Source organism: Neofelis nebulosa, chromosome 16, assembly GCF_028018385.1.
Source record: "Neofelis nebulosa isolate mNeoNeb1 chromosome 16, mNeoNeb1.pri, whole genome shotgun sequence".
NCBI lineage: Eukaryota > Metazoa > Chordata > Mammalia > Carnivora > Felidae > Neofelis > Neofelis nebulosa.
The window spans coordinates 4,661,989-4,679,496 of NC_080797.1; the positions used below are offsets into that span (position 1 = coordinate 4,661,989).

Here is a 17,508-nt window from a genome sequence, read left to right on the forward strand (position 1 = left end):
CCGACCACAAGCGATGCTACTGAATGTGTCCCCTTTTGGGCTGGTGGGAGAATTCCCTGGTCTAGACACTCAAGAGCAGAATCATTGGCTCAAAGGATATGTGGATCCTTAACGTGACCAAGTATTTCCAGATGCTTTCCTGAAAGCTGCAGCAGTCTATACTCTGCCAGTAACACACAAGAGTCCCTGTGCCCCACGTCCCTGCGAGCGCTTGGTGTGATCCAGCTTTCTGCCCCTGTCCCCACCTGCCTGCCTCATCGTCTGCCTGGCCCCTGGAGGCACTTGGGTTTGCTCTTCCTGGGACAAATGTAAGTGATGATGAATAAGACGCCATCCTTCTCCAGGATCACTTCCTTTGTGCAGGATGGGTTGGGGCTGGAAGTTTGGGGTGCAGCCAGCCAGGCAGGAGGAGGGTTAAGCAGAGTCTCCGGGCTCCAGAACGGGGCAGAGGACAGGACTGGGTGGGACCTCACTAACCGTCCGTTCCTACCCCTGACCTCAGGCAATGTCTCCTCCTCACAGAGAGGGAGCTCCAGACACTCTGGGGACCCCTGGGGTTGCCCACCTTGTTCTCAGTGGCATGTTTCTCCTTTTCCACTTTTGTCAGGGTCAGCTCCAGATCGTCAATGTCTCTCTTGAGCGATGAGCATTTATCTTCCAGGTTTCTCTTCTTGGCCACCAGCTCCGAATTCATCTCTTCTTCCTCTTCCAGCCTCTCGCTCAGCTCCTTGACTTTGGCTTCCAGTTGAATCTTGCTTTTGATGAGTCCCTCACACCGCTCCTCGGCGTCCATCAGGTTTTCTGTTTCCTGAAAGAGCCAGATCATTGTGTTTTGGTCAGACTCTCGGCAAACCTTACAAGGGAAGGGCTCTGCCCTCCAGAAGCCCACTGTCTAGACCTAAGCCAAGGAATAGGTCACACACACAAACATGCACCTGCACACACACTCGTGTGCACACACACACACACACACACACACACTCACATGTCTAAATGCAAACACACATGCACACATTCATGTGCACACACGCACACGTGCACACACACTTATTGGCACAGATGCACACACACCACTTATATACCATTCGTATACACCTTTTTAAAAATCTTTATTTGTTTTTGAGAGAGAGAGAGAGAGAGAGACAGAGTGTGAGCAGGGGAGGGGCAGAGAGAGAGGGAGACACAGAATGTAAAGCAGGCTCCAGGCTCTGAGCTGTCAGCAGAGAGCCCGACGCGGGCCTCAAACTCGCGGGCCGTGAGATCATGACCTGAGCCAAAGTCAGATGCTTAAACAAACTGAGCCACTCAGGCGCCCTTGTATACACCTTTTTAAAAAAACCACCAGGGACATCCACTTACTAGAAAACACCTAAAATAATTGCAAACAAAGGAGTGCATAAAGTTCATAAAGCTTCTGCAAATTTGTCAGATTTGGGCACTGGCCATTTCATGCTTCCATCTACTATGGGGTGAAAAACGACTCATCTACTCGATGTTACCACCAGCTAAGTGGCATTTTTGAAACATTACTACCTTTTCACTTTCAATGGAAAAGTCCTGTCGATGCCTAGTTAGCCCTGCCTCCTGGAGCCACAGGGCAGAAAATTCAAAACAGACAGGAATGAAGTGATAACATACAAATGTATCCCAGAAGGCTCTGTAATGAGTCTCTTGGACAGACCAAGATTAGCTAATTATATTCTTAAACTTAATTGGGCTACTTCTTTTTATATAAGTGTTGTAAAAACTGGACACACATCCCAAGGTTATGGATAAGAATAAGTGTGTGTGTTAACTGAACATGTACTATGTGCTAGGCATTTTGCATGCAGGGACTCATCTGATCCTCCCCATAACCCTACGACATGGGTGCTATTACTGTGCCCATTTTACAGATGAGGAAACCAAGGTACAAAGAGGCTAAGAAACTTGCCCGAGGCAACACAGCCATCAAGTGGAGGGCCAGGGATATAAATCTAGCTCTCTGGTTCCAAAACTAGTCCTCTTGCCTACTCGGCTTGGGAAAGTGCTCCTAATAACCACCTGTACTGACTGGAAAGTGAACAATGGAGGAGAAAATGCTTTGCAAGTGCCAGGCATTTAGGAGTTCATTCAAAAGGGCAATTGATAAGCATCTTAACTTGTGTATTGATACAATTATTGTACCAGGATGTCACATACTAGGTATGGTTTCGTTTCCCCTATTTCCTTGATTTTAAAAATGCTTCGAGGCACCTGGGTGGCTCAGTCCATTAAGCGTTGACTTCGATTCAGGTCATGATCTCACTGTTCGTGAGTTTGAGCCCTGCGTCCTGCTCTGTGCCGACAGCTCGGAGCTGGAGCCCGCTTCGGATTCTGTGTCTCCCTCTCTCCCTCTGCCCCTCCCCTGATCAGGCTCTGCCTCTCTCTTTCTCAAAAATAAACATTAGAAAAAAATTATTTTAAATAATAAAAATGCTTATCAGGGTGGCTAGGTGGTTCAGTCGGTTGAGGGTCCAACTTCGGCTCAGGTCATGATCTCATCGTTCGTGAGATTTAACCCCACGTTGGGCTCTGTGCTGACAGTGCGGAGCCTGCTTGGGATTCTCTCTCCCTTTCTCTCTGCCCTTCTCCCGCTTGTGTGCGCGCACACACACACACACACACTCTCTCTCTCTCTCAAAATAAATAAACTTAAAAAATGCATATCTTCAAAGCTTTTTTTTAGTAGAATCCTATTATCAAAACCATATATATAAAATTACTCTTTCTCCTTTGAATTATTTTAGTGATTTACTTTTATTTTTAGTTACATGATTTTCCGGTGCATTCTGGACAGTTTTTAATTATGATGACATTCCCTTCTGGAAGACAGAGACAAATGAGGGCGAGCAGAAATTCACTTTGCAGACTTGCCCCCAGCAAGCACCTGTGCTTGGGCTAAACCAAGCTCTCATCTCTGCCTCCAACTGGCTGCAATACTCTGTAGTGCCACTAGGTGGCACCACTGCCCCTTGAATCGATGCACCTGCTGCGGCCTCCCTTTTGTTCCTCCTTTTCTAGCCTCCTCAGGAAGGTACTTACAGACTGGACCTGTAGCTGGAGGTCATTTTTTTCCTGCAGCAGGGTCACCATCTTCTCCTCCAGCTCCTTCCGGCGAGCCTCGGATCTGGCCAGCTCTTCCTTGGCCCTCTCGAAGTCCTCCTTCATGGTGGCCATCTCCTTCTCGGCCTCCGCGCTCTTGAGGAGGGGCTTGATCTTGAAGAACAGGTTCATCCAGGGCCAGTGCTTGACGTTCATGAAGGCGCGGATGTTGTACTGGATGCAGAAGATGGACTCCCTGTTTGCCCAGTAGGACTGGGGTTACTGAACCACAGCAAGGACTTGTGTCCACCCCCACCTGCCCCGTGCGCCCAGACCCTTCACCCTTTCCCGCTACGCGGGAAGCAGGGACGGCTGAGCCGTGCAGCTCCTGTGAACCCTGCAGTGCTCTCTGAGGGTTCAGAGGAAACAGCACTCGTTGAGGTTGGGAGCTGAGGGAGGACACGGGCCATCTGTGCCTTCCATGGCTCCCCAGCCCGATGACCCAGCCGTGCCTCATTAACTCGGTGCAGGGGAGCCTGCGTTGAGCGCCCCTCCCTCCTCGCTCCCACCATGGTGGCCTCCAAGCCCTCCTTTCTCAGGCCATGCAAAGCTTGCTCCGGAAAGTTCTTTCCTCTTGCTGACCCCTTCGGCCAGCCCCAACTCCCAGCCATGTGGAGGGCTTTCCTCACCACCCCCCCATTGCCCTGAACGTGACTCTGACATTGCACTTGTCACGGGCGTTACAGTCAAACATGCAAGTGTCTGCTTCCGGCCCGTCTCTGAGCTCCTGGAGGGAAGGACTCCTTTCTGCATCCCCAGCACCACGCGGGGTCCCCAGCACAGAATGGCCGCTCAGCAGGTGTCGGTTAAGTGAATGTACGAGGACGTTAGTGCCCCAAGACTAAAACCAGGAAGCAGCAGTCAGCTGCTAGGTAGGGAGGGCGGTGTGAGCCGGGACGAGGGTCCACATCACCTCCTCTCCATCATCTTCTTGAACTCCACCCGCATCAGGTACCCCCGGCAGATGGCTTGCGTGTGTGTCATTAGGGTCACCAGCTTCTCGTCCCTCATCTCCTCCAGGAGTCCAAGAAGTCCGGCTTTGAAAAACACCTGAACCAGGGGAGACATGAGCCTGGCTTTGTTCTCAGCAGGTGTGGAACCTGGGCCCTCCCAGGAGCCTGTTTGTGTCCAAACCAGCCCCCGGCCTTCAGCACCCTGGCTCGGGACTGGCAGCCATCTGGGCTCCACAGTGGACCCTCCTGTGCCCTGTTCCAAAGTACATTCCAGGTCCCACCAATGCACAAGGACCGACTGGGACAGCCTTACATATTGGAGGCGAGGATGAGTCCAGAAGTAACCTCAGAACTCAACTGTGCCCCGATTAGGAGAAATCCACAGACAGTTCTGCCTCCCCATTCTCTTGTCTGTCTGCCCATCTGAGACTAGTCCCACCCTGAACCCATGCACCCACGGCCCACACCAATGTTCCAAGGAAGCAGGGAACCCTTGGGAGGCCAGCAGGCCCGGCTTGGCCCTTTCCAGGAGGGAGAGTTCTGGAGTCAGGCCAGTATTTGAAGCTGGCCTTTGTGCCTCAGTGTCCCTGGGACCTCGAGCAAATGTTTTGCCCTCTGGGAGCCTTTATATCCCTGGCCCGACCTGTAACCCCACGAGGTCAGAACTATCCTATCACCTTTGGGATACTGGGAGGACTGAGTGCAAGGTGCATGGCGGGGTGGGGTCACAGGGCTGGCTCCACATGTGATCACTAGATGGCAGCCATTTTTATCTGTTGTAATCATTCCCTCCAAACTGTCACTGTTCCTGGAATCCTTGCTGTGTTTTCCTCTCTCCTTGACTCTTTTGTCCCATTTAAGAGTGCCTTTTCTTGGGACCTTGGCTCAGGTCCTGATCTCACGGTTCATGTGTTCAAGTCCCGTGTCGGGCTCTGTGCTGACAGCTGGGAGCCTGGAGCCTGCTTCGGATTCCGTGTCTCCCTCTCTCTCTCTCTGCCCCTCCCCTGCCCGCACTCAGTCTCTCTCCCTGTGTCTCAAAAATATATAAACATTTTTTTAAAAAAGTGCTTTTCTCTGCTCTCTCAGGACACTAGGACTTTCTATTGCTTTCCTCCATTGCTGAGGAGGCCCTGGCTTCCAAATTAAGCCACTAGCCACTTAGAAACCAACACAGAGACAGAACTCTCGACACCTAGACCCAGGCTGCCTCTGCTTGGGCTCCTGTGCAAAGGGGTTTCCAGGCTGACCGGACGGGTGGAGAGCCCTTTCCCCTGACCGGCCGACGAGCAGCCTGGGGCTGTGGGTTACACGGGTTGGGAGTGTCCCCGCTTCACACGCTCTCACCTTGGTGTGGCCAAACCTATACTGCTCACGGTCCACGTCGATGGAGCTCAGCAGCTTCTCAGAAGCGTTTTTGCTGTCAATAAACTGCCCTTCGGGGATGGCGTTGGCGTTGAGGATCCGGTAGCTGGGGGGGGAGACAGGCTGATGAGATACCTCCTGGCAGCTGGGTGTGGGGGGGGCGGGTGTCTCAGGGAGAAGGGCCTCTGGCCACACAGAGCTGGGAAGGTGTTCCCTTCATGCACTTTGCTCTCTGTCCAGGCCTGGGGGCCTGAGAGCCCTGCCAGGGCCCGGGCCAGTCATTCTGTGACGACCCGGGTCAGGAAGGCCATGCCCTCCCCCGAGGAAAGACAGGCTCCGGAGAGCCGCCACGGTTTAGGCGACAAGAGTCTGCCAGCAGTTGGCCAAGCACACAGGAAGCACACGCAAAGACCCCTCACCGGCACTCAAGTCTGGCACTGGAAGCTGGGTCAGGCCTACTCCCTACTTGGGCCCTCTCATCAGCATGGCGATTATAGGCCGGATGGCAGTTTCAGTTGAGGGACAACATTTCCTGAATGGATTCAATCCCCGAGAAAGACCCCGGGCTGTTTGCTTTCAAAGAAAATGGTTCTCATTTGACATAAAAGAACCTTGACATCAACTATGACTTGCAGACCTCTGGGCCTCCTACCTCTGGAGCGTCCCCTCCCTTCCTCTGTTCCAGACAAGGCCTGGACTTGACTTGTGGGCCCAGATGGCAGCTGGGAGGAGAGTGCTGGTCAGGAGCAGTGGGGCTCAAATGGGGATTATTTATTCCCCCTCTACGCCCCCACCCATGCCCAGGGGACATGTGGGAATGTCTGGAGACGTTTTTGATCGTCCCAGTTTGGGTGGGGTGTGCTTTGCTACCAACATTGTAGGTAGAGAGCAGGGATGCCACTAAAATCCTACAACACACAGAGCAGCCCCAACAGTGGAGGATTATCTAGCCCTGGATGCCAACAGGGCAGAAGTTGAGAAGCCCTGGTCTGGAGGGTCGGGGCTTGGACCTTGCGACCACTTGGGGCTGGCCCTGCACTTGCTTTGAGCTTAGATCATCCTCCAGCTCACGGAGACCCTGGGAGGCTGTGAGCTCACCCAACACCCAGCCAGAGGGGCCCCTTCGGGAAATGCACACAGTGCCCTCAAAAGGAGACAGAGGCAAAGTCACGTGACCTACCGCTGTTTAAAGTCAGCATAGAGGATCCGGCTGGGGAATCCTTTCCTGCAAATCCGGATGCCCTCGAGGACCCCGTTACAGCGCAGTTGATGCATGACCAAGTAGTGGTCCATGACTCCTGGGGAGAGAAAGCCCCAGGGTGGGGGGGGGGGGATGTCAGCAGCTTTCCCATCGTCTTTGACGGTCTGGCTGCCGTGAGACATGCCAACACACCCAGACTTGAGTGGAAAGAGTCAGTGCCAGCTCTAAGATGGAGGGGTTGGGAATGGCTGGAGCCTACCTACAGCGTCACAGAAGAAATAGTCCCAACCTCCTAGGGACACTCGAGCGCTCCATTACTATGGGATAAAAGACCAAATACTGATCTTTAGCCTTGAGTCTGTAGCTAGGCTCCAAGGGAGAGCAGAATGGGTGTGGGTTCCCCTTGGACTTCCCATTGGAGAACTCGAGATGCCCTTCTCTACTCAAGGACAGGGATGTAGGCTCTGAAGGCTGTGCCTTTAGAGGGACAGAGAAAGAGAGGGCAGCATGAGCTCTGGGAAAGAAGGGGGACCACCAAAGCTGGGTGGGAGGAGAGGAGCCATAGGAACAAGCCCCCCAGTGGGGGTGCTCTTGGGTTAGACACCAAACGGGGACTGGGAAAATTCTATACTGGGGCTGGGTGAGGGATTAGGAGCAGTATCATGGCTGTGTAATGGCTTTTCCTTGTGGGTTCCCTAAGTTGCAGGTTTAGGGGAGGGCTAAAGCTGTCTTTAATGAAACTTCTGGAAACTTCTAGAAGGCCCACACATTTTCCTGGTTGCTGGGTGGAGAGAGGACTATTCATTTATGCAGTTTTCAAGGTTCTGCTAGAGCTGTGCTGGCTGCTACAATAGTTTCTGGCCGCGCATGGTTGTTTAAATTCAATAAAACGGCAAGTTCATTTTCTCGGTTGTGCTAGCCTCACGTCTCGTACCCAGTGGCCGCCATACTGGACAGCAAGACGTAAACATTTCCGTCATTCCCGAAGGTTCTACTGGACAGTGATTCTCTCGAAGAAGGAGTGGTTAAGACCAAGGAGAACTGTATCAGACACTCAGAGGACTTCTCGGGTGAACGAAGCTTAGGGCTCACCTCGTCCAGCTCCCAGTATTTGCCGGATGAGGATTCTGAGGGGCTCAGATGCTGGCTGTGCCGTTTGCTAGCTGTGTGAACTTGGACTTTCTGTGCCCCCCCCCTTCCTGGAGACGTGAGGGTCCTGCTGGGTAGTTGCAGAGCTGAGACTGGACCCCTCCTCCTCAGGGGCCCCTGCTTTTGCTGCAGGCTCAGAAGAGGGTTGACGTCTCACAGGGCTCTCCCGTGTCCCTCCCAACCCAGGCGGAGACGGTCTCTGGAAAGCCCATAAAAAGAATCCTCTTTGCCCTCTGACCCACGTGCAAGACTTCTAAAAAGTCCCCCGAGCTATTGCTTTATCTTTCTCGGGTTACTGTTGCTAAAGAATCTGCTCTTTACCCCTCATCCATCACCTCCGTCACTCCTTCCCTGCCATCTCAGCTCTGTGGGCAATCATGTGAATCGTGCTTCTTACACCCTGTGTCTAACGAGGCTTTGGCATCTTGGGGCCTTGCAGACCCCGAGGGGCTGCCCTTCCCAGAGCTGACCAGTTCCAAGGATGACTGACTGCCCCCCTCCCCGTGAGCACCCCCCCTCACAGAGAAAATGAAGAGGCCCCACTAGGCACCTTCCAAAGCGTCACCAAGGCTCCTGTGTGTCTAGGGTCTATTCATTATGTAGCATATATATTACATATATGCATACATACAATACATATATTATACGTATGTACATACATAAAATATGTATTCCATTACATGTCTTAGTCTATTAGTCTAATAGTCTATTAACCTATCAGTATGTATGTCTATGGTATTGTCTTAGTCTTTTCTCAGAAATGGGAAAGAAAACAGAGAGGTGCCAGAGTGAAGGAGAAGCCAAATGGAGAAGAAGACACGGAGATTTCACCATAATTTACCTTCCAAGAGAAAAAGTAAACCAGTGGACCGCCAGACACCCTGGGGGCCCCTAGAGGCACAGGCTGCAGCCAGCAGGATGTAACCCCCTGTCACTTGATATTTGCAGGCATGCACCCTATGGGTAAGTCATGCCATACGTGTTTGATTTGTGCAAACGTGCCCATAAAACACCAATAACGGAACTCAATTTTCTTTATGATACAACATCCACACATAAGCCAATAATTTTGTTCGATGCTTAACCAGGGGGACAGCTCCGTTCCAACACTGGGGGAGAAACGGGCTGTGTGCTGGGCACACTGGGAGGGGTACAGCGTGCCCAGACAACGCGGATCCCAAACATCGCGCGGCAGCTGATTTTTGCCTTTGACTTAGACTTTCACGGAAGATGAATTCTACCACACATAGTAGACTTGCTTCTTCGGAGAATTAAAATGTCTGGCTTGGGGCGCCTGGGTGGCTCAGGCGGCTAAGCGTCTGACTTTTGGTTTTGGCTCAGGTCGTGGTCTCACGGTTTGTGGGACGGAGCCCCACATTGGGTTCCACGCTGACAGTGTGGAGCCTGCTTGGGATTCTCTCTCTCCCTCTCTCTCTGTCCCTCCCTACCCATGCTCTCTCAAAATAAATAAGTAAGCACTGAAAATATAAAAGTGAAAAAATAAAATGTCTGGCTTTCAGTAGTAACAATAATAAATATGATAATATAATTGTAATGTAATCATTAATATAATAATCAATATAATAATAGAATAGTGAAATTATTTCCCCACAATGTTATTATTGCTCTCATGATTATTATCATACATAGTGTTACCATCATAATTCTTCTCATAATACGAATAACAACTGTTGCTATTATAATTGAGAGCTGACATCTGAGTGTTCGCGATGTGCTTGGCCTCAGTTAAAATGCTTGACATTGAATCCTCACTGCAATCCTCTAAGGCAGTTTATTATTTTTCTTAATAAAATTTTTTACGTTTATTTATTTTTGAGAAAGAGAGACAGAGTGTGAGTGGGGGAGGGGCAGGGAGCGAGGGAGACCCAGAATCTGAAGGAGGATCCAAGCTCTGAGCCATCAGCACAGAGCCCGATGCAGGGCTGGAACCCACGAATCGTGAGATCATGACCTGAGCCGAAGTCAGATGCTTAACTGACTGAGCCACCCAGGTGCCCCAGGTTATTTTTTTTAAACTGTATTTATTTATTTTGAGAGAGAGCACGTGAGTAAGGGAGGGGTAGAGAGAGAGAGAGGGAGAGAGAGAGAATCCTACTTTCAGTGCACAGCCCGATGTGGGGCTCAATCCCACAAACCGTGAGATCATCACCTGAGCCGAAACCAAGAGTGGGACACTTAACCAACTGAGCCACCCAGGCGCCCCTAAGGCAGGTTAAACGAATTACTATTTACAAAGTTTACAAGCACTCATTAAATAAATGAATAGCTAACTAAGTGAACGCATGCATACAATGCCACTTTAATGCTCGTTTTATAGCCCAGAAAGCAGAAGTCCTCAGCTAAGGTTCCCATGGGCGGTGACAGGTGAAACTGGGGTTTTCTCCTCCAGCCTTCGGATACCTCCGGCCACTTGTCACGTTGCCAAGGCAGGACACTCACTCATGTTTGGGACAGATAACTCGGCTGCCTCAGAGCCACAGCTCTGTGTGACCGTGTGTTCTCTCTGTGACAAATGACCCTAAGCCACACCTATACTCTTAAGAATATTTGTGGATCTGGGATTGAGTGATGGTTAAAGGTCTGTTGTACTGCACAGGTTTCTAGATCTACAGTTCTCAGTGTTCCCATCTGTAAAATGCAGACGGTTGTTAGCAATAGAAAGAGTAGCTGCATACCATACAGACTCAGAAAACAGGTGTTATTGCTGCTGTTTTAATTGTAAAATACCCCAGACGCGGTGACTGTCTTTGGGAGAAAGGGAGCCACAGGGCCCTGGGAGAACCTTAATGAAAGTCACGGATCCAATGTGCCTTCATACGTATGTACAGACACTACTTTGGATCTGACCTCGGAGGAGGGATTGCCAGATACAATATAGGACGCCAAGTTGAATTTGAATTTCAGATACAGCGAACCAGTTTTTAGTACGCGTATATCCCAAATATTGCGTGGGTCATCCTTACACAAAGAAGTTCTTCATTGTTTTTTTTTTTTTTTTTTTTTTTTAAATTTTTTTTTTTTCAACGTTTTTTATTTATTTTTGGGACAGAGAGAGACAGAGCATGAACGGGGGAGGGGCAGAGAGAGAGGGAGACACAGCATCGGAAACAGGCTCCAGGCTCCGAGCCATCAGCCCAGAGCCTGACGCGGGGCTCGAACTCACGGACTGCGAGATCGTGACCTGGCTGAAGTCGGACGCTTAACCGACTGCGCCATCCAGGCGCCCCAGAAGTTCTTCATTGTTTATGTGAAATTCGGACTTGACAGGGCAGCTGGTATTTTTATTTGCGAAATCTGGCAATCTTGCTTCGTAGATGATGTTGAGGAGTAATTAAGGCTATATAACGCTTTCTTTGGGGAAACACACACACATGCATGCACGCATACATGCAGAGTCCTGTTCTGATGGATTCTTACTCACCAGGAGTCTTGGTCTCGTTGGGAATCAGGCATCGCACAAAGTGAGGGTGGGTGCTCCTTAAATTTGTCATCAGTTTGTTTAAATTTTCCTGGGACACAAATCAGAACAAGCACGTTTAACTTGGTAAATGCCATTTCGCCGGGCAGAAAAACAACAGAATGTGGAACTTGCCAGAATACAAACCCTGAACACTGCGGACACAGTCTGGAAGGAGGACCCCTTCTTCTTCCCGCCCTTCTTGCTTCCCCCGGAATCACCTGGATGGACACAGAATGTGTGTCAGATGTGTCCCTGAGGACACAGTGGTGGCCTCTCCTCATGCCCCCAGTTATATTGACATACAATTGACATAACATTGTGTGACTTTCAGATGTAGGACATAATGACTTGATACATGTATATATATATATTTAAAAAAATTTTTTTTAATCTTTATTTTTGAGAGAGAGACAGAGACAGAGACAGAGACAGAGAGAGAACAAGCAGGGGAGGGGAAGAGAGACAGGGAGACACAGAATCCGAAGCAGGCTCCAGGCTCTGAGCTGTCAGCACAGAGCCCGACGTGGGGCTCGAACTCACGAACCGAGAGTTCACGACCTGAGCCGAAGTCAGACGCTCAACTAACTGAGCCACCCAGGTGCCCCTCTTAGCAACTTTTAAATATGTAATACAGGGATGCCTGGGTGGCTCACTTAGTTGAGCATCCGACTTCGGCTCAGGTCGTGAACTTGCGGTTTGTGAGTTCGAGCCCCACGTCAGGCTCTGTGCTGACAGCTAGGAGCCTGCTTGGGATTCTTTCTCTCCCCCTCTCTCTGCCCCTCCCTTGCCTGTACTCTCTCTCTCTCTCTCTCTCTCTCTCTCTCTCTCTCTCTCTCTCTCTCTCTCTCTGTCCATCTCTCAAAATAAATAAATAAACATTGAAAAAAAGATCTACCCGTGTAATCACAAATCCAAGGTTTTGTCTTTTTTTATGGCTGAATAGTACACCAGATTTTCTTTATCCATTCGTCCACTGATGGCCACTTAGGTGATTTCCATGCCTTGGCTCTTGTAAATAATGTCGCAATGAACACGGGGTGCAGATATGTCTTTAGGACAGTGATTCTGTTTCCTTCAGATACAGACCCAGAAGTGGGATTTCTGGATCATATGGTAATTTCATTTTTAACTTTTTGAGGACCCTCCGTCCTGTTTTCCATAGTGGCTGCACCAATTTACATTCCCACCATCAGTGCACAAGGGTTCCTTTTTCTTAGTGGTGGCCACACCCTTCAAACCCTGGAATGGAACTTTGGGTTTTCTTTTGATGTAACAGAGCTGCAGGGTGTTTATTTCTTGTTTGTTTTTAAGATGTGTCTCAGGGCGCCTGGGTGGCGCAGTCAGTTAAGCGTCCGACTTCGGCTCAGGTCACGATCTCGCGGTCCGTGAGTTCGAGCCCCGCGTCGGGCTCTGGGCTGATGGCTCGGAGCCTGGAGCCTGCTTCCGATTCTGTGTCTCCCTCTCTCTCTGCCCCTCCCCCGTTCATGCTCTGTCTCTCTCTCTGTCTCAAAAATAAATAAACGTTAAAAAAAATTAAAAAAAAAAATAAAATGTGTCTCAAACTAGTCGTATTAGGGAAAACTCATCTTTATCACTAAAAGATGGGGTGGGGTGGGATGTGGGTGGCATTTGACCAGGAGTATAGCTTAGACTCTCAGTATCAAAGCCGAGTCTTCTCCTGTAGGAACCAGACAAGTCAACTCAACAGCTGGTAAGATTGAGATATTCCTCTGGATGGACTATAGTTTCTTTCACGAGTCTACCTCCTTCTTGCGTCCCTGTTTATCTTGCGATGAGGAAGTAACTGAAACCAGTACAACTGATGCATCTCAAGAATTTTCTACAAGTCAGTTTCTCTTGTTGTCTCAAAGGAACAACCTAGCTTTTTGGCTTCTCTAGGAGTCGGTGATACTGGGTCTACTTTTTGTGAATGGATGCATTTCAGATTTTGCCTCCCACATGGATCAAGCTTTAGTCTAGGGGAAATAAATGTCTTGCCTCATTCTCCACCCACCTTCCTTGCCTTTAAGGGCTAGCATGAAATGTGGGTAGCAGGACGGGGTGGGCCAGAAAGCCACTTCCCAAGACCCAGACCCACACAGGGCCTTCTCTATAGAGTCTCAGTGATATCACCGAGTGCGGTTGGGCAACACAGTCATAGAGATGCCCTCACTAGATTTGAAGAAAACGATATTCATCCTTTGAGTTTAAACTTGTGCTCAGTTTTTACATTCTACTATCCCAGAGTACACAGGATGTTAATATTTAAAAGTGATCTAATTATAGAATGAACGAACATATTGCCTATATTTTCACGTTACGAACATTAATTTTTAACAATGTATGCATTTAAGATAGTCCATAATTTTAAAACCCTATTTTGGCAATTATTTTAAAAATAGAAGATGGGTAACTTAAGGAGTGATACTGGCTTGTGCAGCCATATTGGAAAACAGTCTGGAGGTTCCTCGAGAAGTTAAATCTAGAGTTATCATAGGACTCAGCAATTCCACTTCTAGGTATATACCCAAGAGAACTGACAACGTATACCCACACAGAAACTTGTATACAAATGTTCATAACAGAAGGGTTCACAGTAGTTAAACATGGAGACAACCTAACATCCAGCAACTGATGAGTGGATAGAGGAAACGTGTACCCTCCATACACTGGAACGATACTCATCTTAAAAAGAAGTGAGCTGGGGGTGCCTGGGTGGCTCGGTCCATTAAGTATCCAACTCTTGACTTTGGCTCAGGTTATGATCTCACAGTTTGTGGGTTCAAGCCCTGCATCAGGCTCTGTGCTGACAGTGCAGAGCCTGCTTGGGATTCTCTCTCCCTCTCTCTCCGCCCCTCCCTTGCTCTCTCTCTCTCTCTCGCTCTCTCTCAAAAGAAATAAACTTAAAAAAATAAATAGAAGTGATGTACTGATACATGCCATAACACAGACAAACCCTGAAACCATTCTACATGAAAGAAGCCAGTCACCAAAGACCATACAGGATATGATTCCATTTACATGAAATGACCAGAGTAGGCTGATCCATAGAGACAGAAAGTAGATGTGTAGTTGCCAGGACCTGGTGAAGTGGTAACAGGGGTGATGAAAATGTTCTCGAATTAGATGTATGGATGGTTGCACACCCCTTAAATATACTAAAACCACTGAATTTTCCAAAGAGTAGATTGTATAGTGCATGAATTATATCTCAATATTTTAAAACGTTTTTATTTAACTAATCTCTACACCCGACGTGGGGCTTGAACTCACAACCCCAAGATCAAGAGTCGCACACTCCTCCAACTGAACCAGCCAGCCACCCCATCTCAATTTTGAGAGGTTATTAAAAGATGTGGTATTGGCGGGCTCCTGGGTGGCTCAGTTGGTTAAACACCTGACTTCAGCTCAAGTCACGATCTCGTGGTTTGTGAGTTCGAGCCCCACGTTGGGCTCTGTGCTGACAGCTCAGAGCCTGAAGCCTGTTTCAGATTCTGTGTCTCCCTGTCTCTCTGCACTTGCCCTCTCTCTCTCTCTCTCTCTCAAAAATAAATAAACATTATAAACAATTTTTAAAAATGTGGTATTGGCTATTTTGTTCCCTGAGAGGCCCTGTTACCTCCATAGGACTCAATCTCTTAAGGAAGAGGAAGAAAATGAGAGACCAAAGACAAAATACATCCAGCTCGGTCTGAAGCTCACAGTTGACTACTTGATTTTCAAGGACACCTTTGGGTTATGAGTAATTACACGGAGCTTTTCACACGGGGCTGGGGAGAATTTCACCTGCTTCTGTGCCAGCATAGTTGGAGAAAAGGAAAGACAGCAGCTTCAGCGAAGACTTCTGGTACAGCCCAACCACGGTCTCATTCAGCGGGTCCTTGTTCTTGTCCAGCCAGCCGGCAATGTTGTAGTCCACGGTGCCGGCGTAGTGGACCAGCGAGAAGTGGGCCTCGGCCTTGCCTTTGGCAGGCTTGGGCTTCTGGAAGTTGTTGGACTTGCCCAGGTGCTGGTCGTACAGCTTGTTCTTGAAGGAGGTGTCCGTGGCCTTGGGGAACATGCACTCCTCCTCCAGGATGGAGAAGATGCCCATAGGCTGAAAGGAGAACAGACCATGTCTCAGCGTTTAATAGTACGTTTCCATGACTCCGTTGACTGCAGGAGCCAAACACAACTTCTTCGGTGCTACTGCTTTCTGGCTAAGAGCCTTGCAAGGTAAGTGCTGTGACAGCAAGGTGTGATGACAGAACAGAACTAGCCGTGTAGTATGTGCTTAATGAACGCTTGTTGAACAAGAGAGCATGGAAAGAGATTGTATGTGTTTATTATAAACGTAGCTCACTTTTAGCGATCGGCTTACCCCCCAAAAAGTAAAGTTACATACCTAGACATAAAATACTATGAGTTATACATATATATATATATATATATATATATATATATATATATATATATATTTGAAATTTATTGTCAAATTGGTTTCCATACAACACCCAGTGCTCATCCCAAAAGGTGCCCTCCTCAATACCCATCACCCACCCTCCCCTTCCTCCCACCCCCCATCAGCCCTCACTTTGTTCTCAGTTTTTAAGAGTCTCTTATGCTTTGGCTCTCTCCCACTCTAACCTCTTTTTTTGTTTGTTTGTTTGTTTTTCCCTTCCCCTCCCCCATGGGTTTCTGTTAAGTCTGGACATCTCAGGAGCCACTTCAGAAAGATAAACTCATTCCAATGTGACAGTGCTCAGAATGCTATGGGAATTCCTTTTTTTAAATTTATTTTTTATTTTAAAAAATTTGTTTTTAGCATTTATTTATTTCTGAGAGACAGAGAGAGACAGAACACAAGTGGAAGAGGGGCAGAGAGAGGGGGAGACACAGAATCGGAAGCAGGCTCCAGGCTCTGAGCTGTCAGCACACAACCCCATGCAAGGCTCGAACCCATGAAACATGAGATCATGACCTGACCTAAAGTCAGATGCTCAACCAACTGAGCCACCCAGGCGCCGCCCCCCCCCCCCTTTTTTTAAAGTTTATTTACCTATTTTGAGAGAGACAGAGACAATGCGAGTTGGGGAGGGGCAGAGAGAGAGGGAGACAGAGAATCCCAAGCAGGCTCTGCACTGTCCGTGCAGAGCCTGATTCGGGGCTCAAACTCATGAACCTGAGCCAAAATCAAGAGTCAGAAGCTCAACCAACTGAGTCACCCAAGAGTACCCCCCTGCCCTTTTTTTAAGTTAATGTCCTCTGCTATTTTTATAATAACATGGTTCCAAGAACTCCTCACATTCTTGGGGAGAACAGAGCCCTTGGGATCTTAACCACCCAGGTACCCCTTAAGGTGTCTGAATTATGCGTGCTTTCCAAACACTTACTCTTCAGCTTCAAGGGGATTCAGCTCTCTTAAGGCTGGGAGAGTAGGGTTAGGGTCGCCACTCGATTAGCAGGGAAGGGTGAGAGCAAAGATGTGGTGGTCCCAAGTCCCTGGGGAGCACCTCTGTTTCTCTACCTTCTCGATGAGCTCGATGCAGGCAGCCAGGTCCATCCCAAAGTCGATGAACTCCCACTCGATGCCCTCCTTCTTGTACTCCTCCTGCTCCAGCACGAACATGTGGTGGTTGAAGAACTGTTGCAGCTTCTCGTTGGTGAAGTTGATGCACAGCTGCTCCAGGCTGTTGAACTAGGGCGTTGCAAACACCAAAGAGCTCAAGTGAGTTTGGGAAACCCAGGGGGAATTCGGCAGAGCAGACACGAAGTGGAGGGGCCTTAACAGGGCCGCTTACTCCAACAACTCACATCAAAGATCTCAAAGCCGGCGATGTCCAGGACCCCGATGAAGTACTGTCTGGGCTGCTTGGTGTCCAGCTGCTGGTTGATGCGGGTGACCATCCACAGGAACATCTTCTCGTAGACGGCCTTGGCCAGGGCGCCCACCGCGTTGGTCACCTTAAAGAAAGATCACTCGCTCATCCCTCAAATTAATGTTTATATGGTGGTATTAAGTTGAAGCATGAACCGGATGGCATCTTCAGGGTCAAAGCTGTTGGAGATGGGTCCAACCTAATATTAAATATTTCTTTTTTTTTTTTTAGGTTTGTTTATTTATTTATTTTTGAGAGAGAGAGAGAGAGAGAGAGAGCACAAGAGGGGGTAGGGTAGAGAGAATGAGAGGCAGAATCCTAAGCCGGCTCCGTGCCATCAGCGCTTAGCTGATGCCAGGCTCAATTGCACGAACTGTGAGA

At 48.9% G+C, this 17,508-nt stretch overlaps 1 protein-coding gene across 1 annotated transcript in view; it reads right to left on the minus strand.

Annotated features, from left to right (window-relative positions):
- Positions 1 to 17,508, minus strand: part of MYH13 (myosin heavy chain 13) — a 53,482-nt gene that overhangs the window by 20,254 nt on the left and 15,720 nt on the right. The window contains exons 12-21 of the mRNA XM_058705688.1: positions 17,063 to 17,212; positions 16,776 to 16,946; positions 15,056 to 15,365; positions 11,414 to 11,487; positions 11,231 to 11,318; positions 6,619 to 6,736; positions 5,421 to 5,544; positions 4,037 to 4,173; positions 3,064 to 3,319; positions 566 to 808 (exon numbers count right to left, since the gene is read on the minus strand). Of these exons, the coding sequence (XP_058561671.1) occupies positions 566 to 808; positions 3,064 to 3,319; positions 4,037 to 4,173; positions 5,421 to 5,544; positions 6,619 to 6,736; positions 11,231 to 11,318; positions 11,414 to 11,487; positions 15,056 to 15,365; positions 16,776 to 16,946; positions 17,063 to 17,212 (1,671 nt within the window). The remainder of the gene's footprint in view (positions 1 to 565; positions 809 to 3,063; positions 3,320 to 4,036; positions 4,174 to 5,420; positions 5,545 to 6,618; positions 6,737 to 11,230; positions 11,319 to 11,413; positions 11,488 to 15,055; positions 15,366 to 16,775; positions 16,947 to 17,062; positions 17,213 to 17,508) is intronic.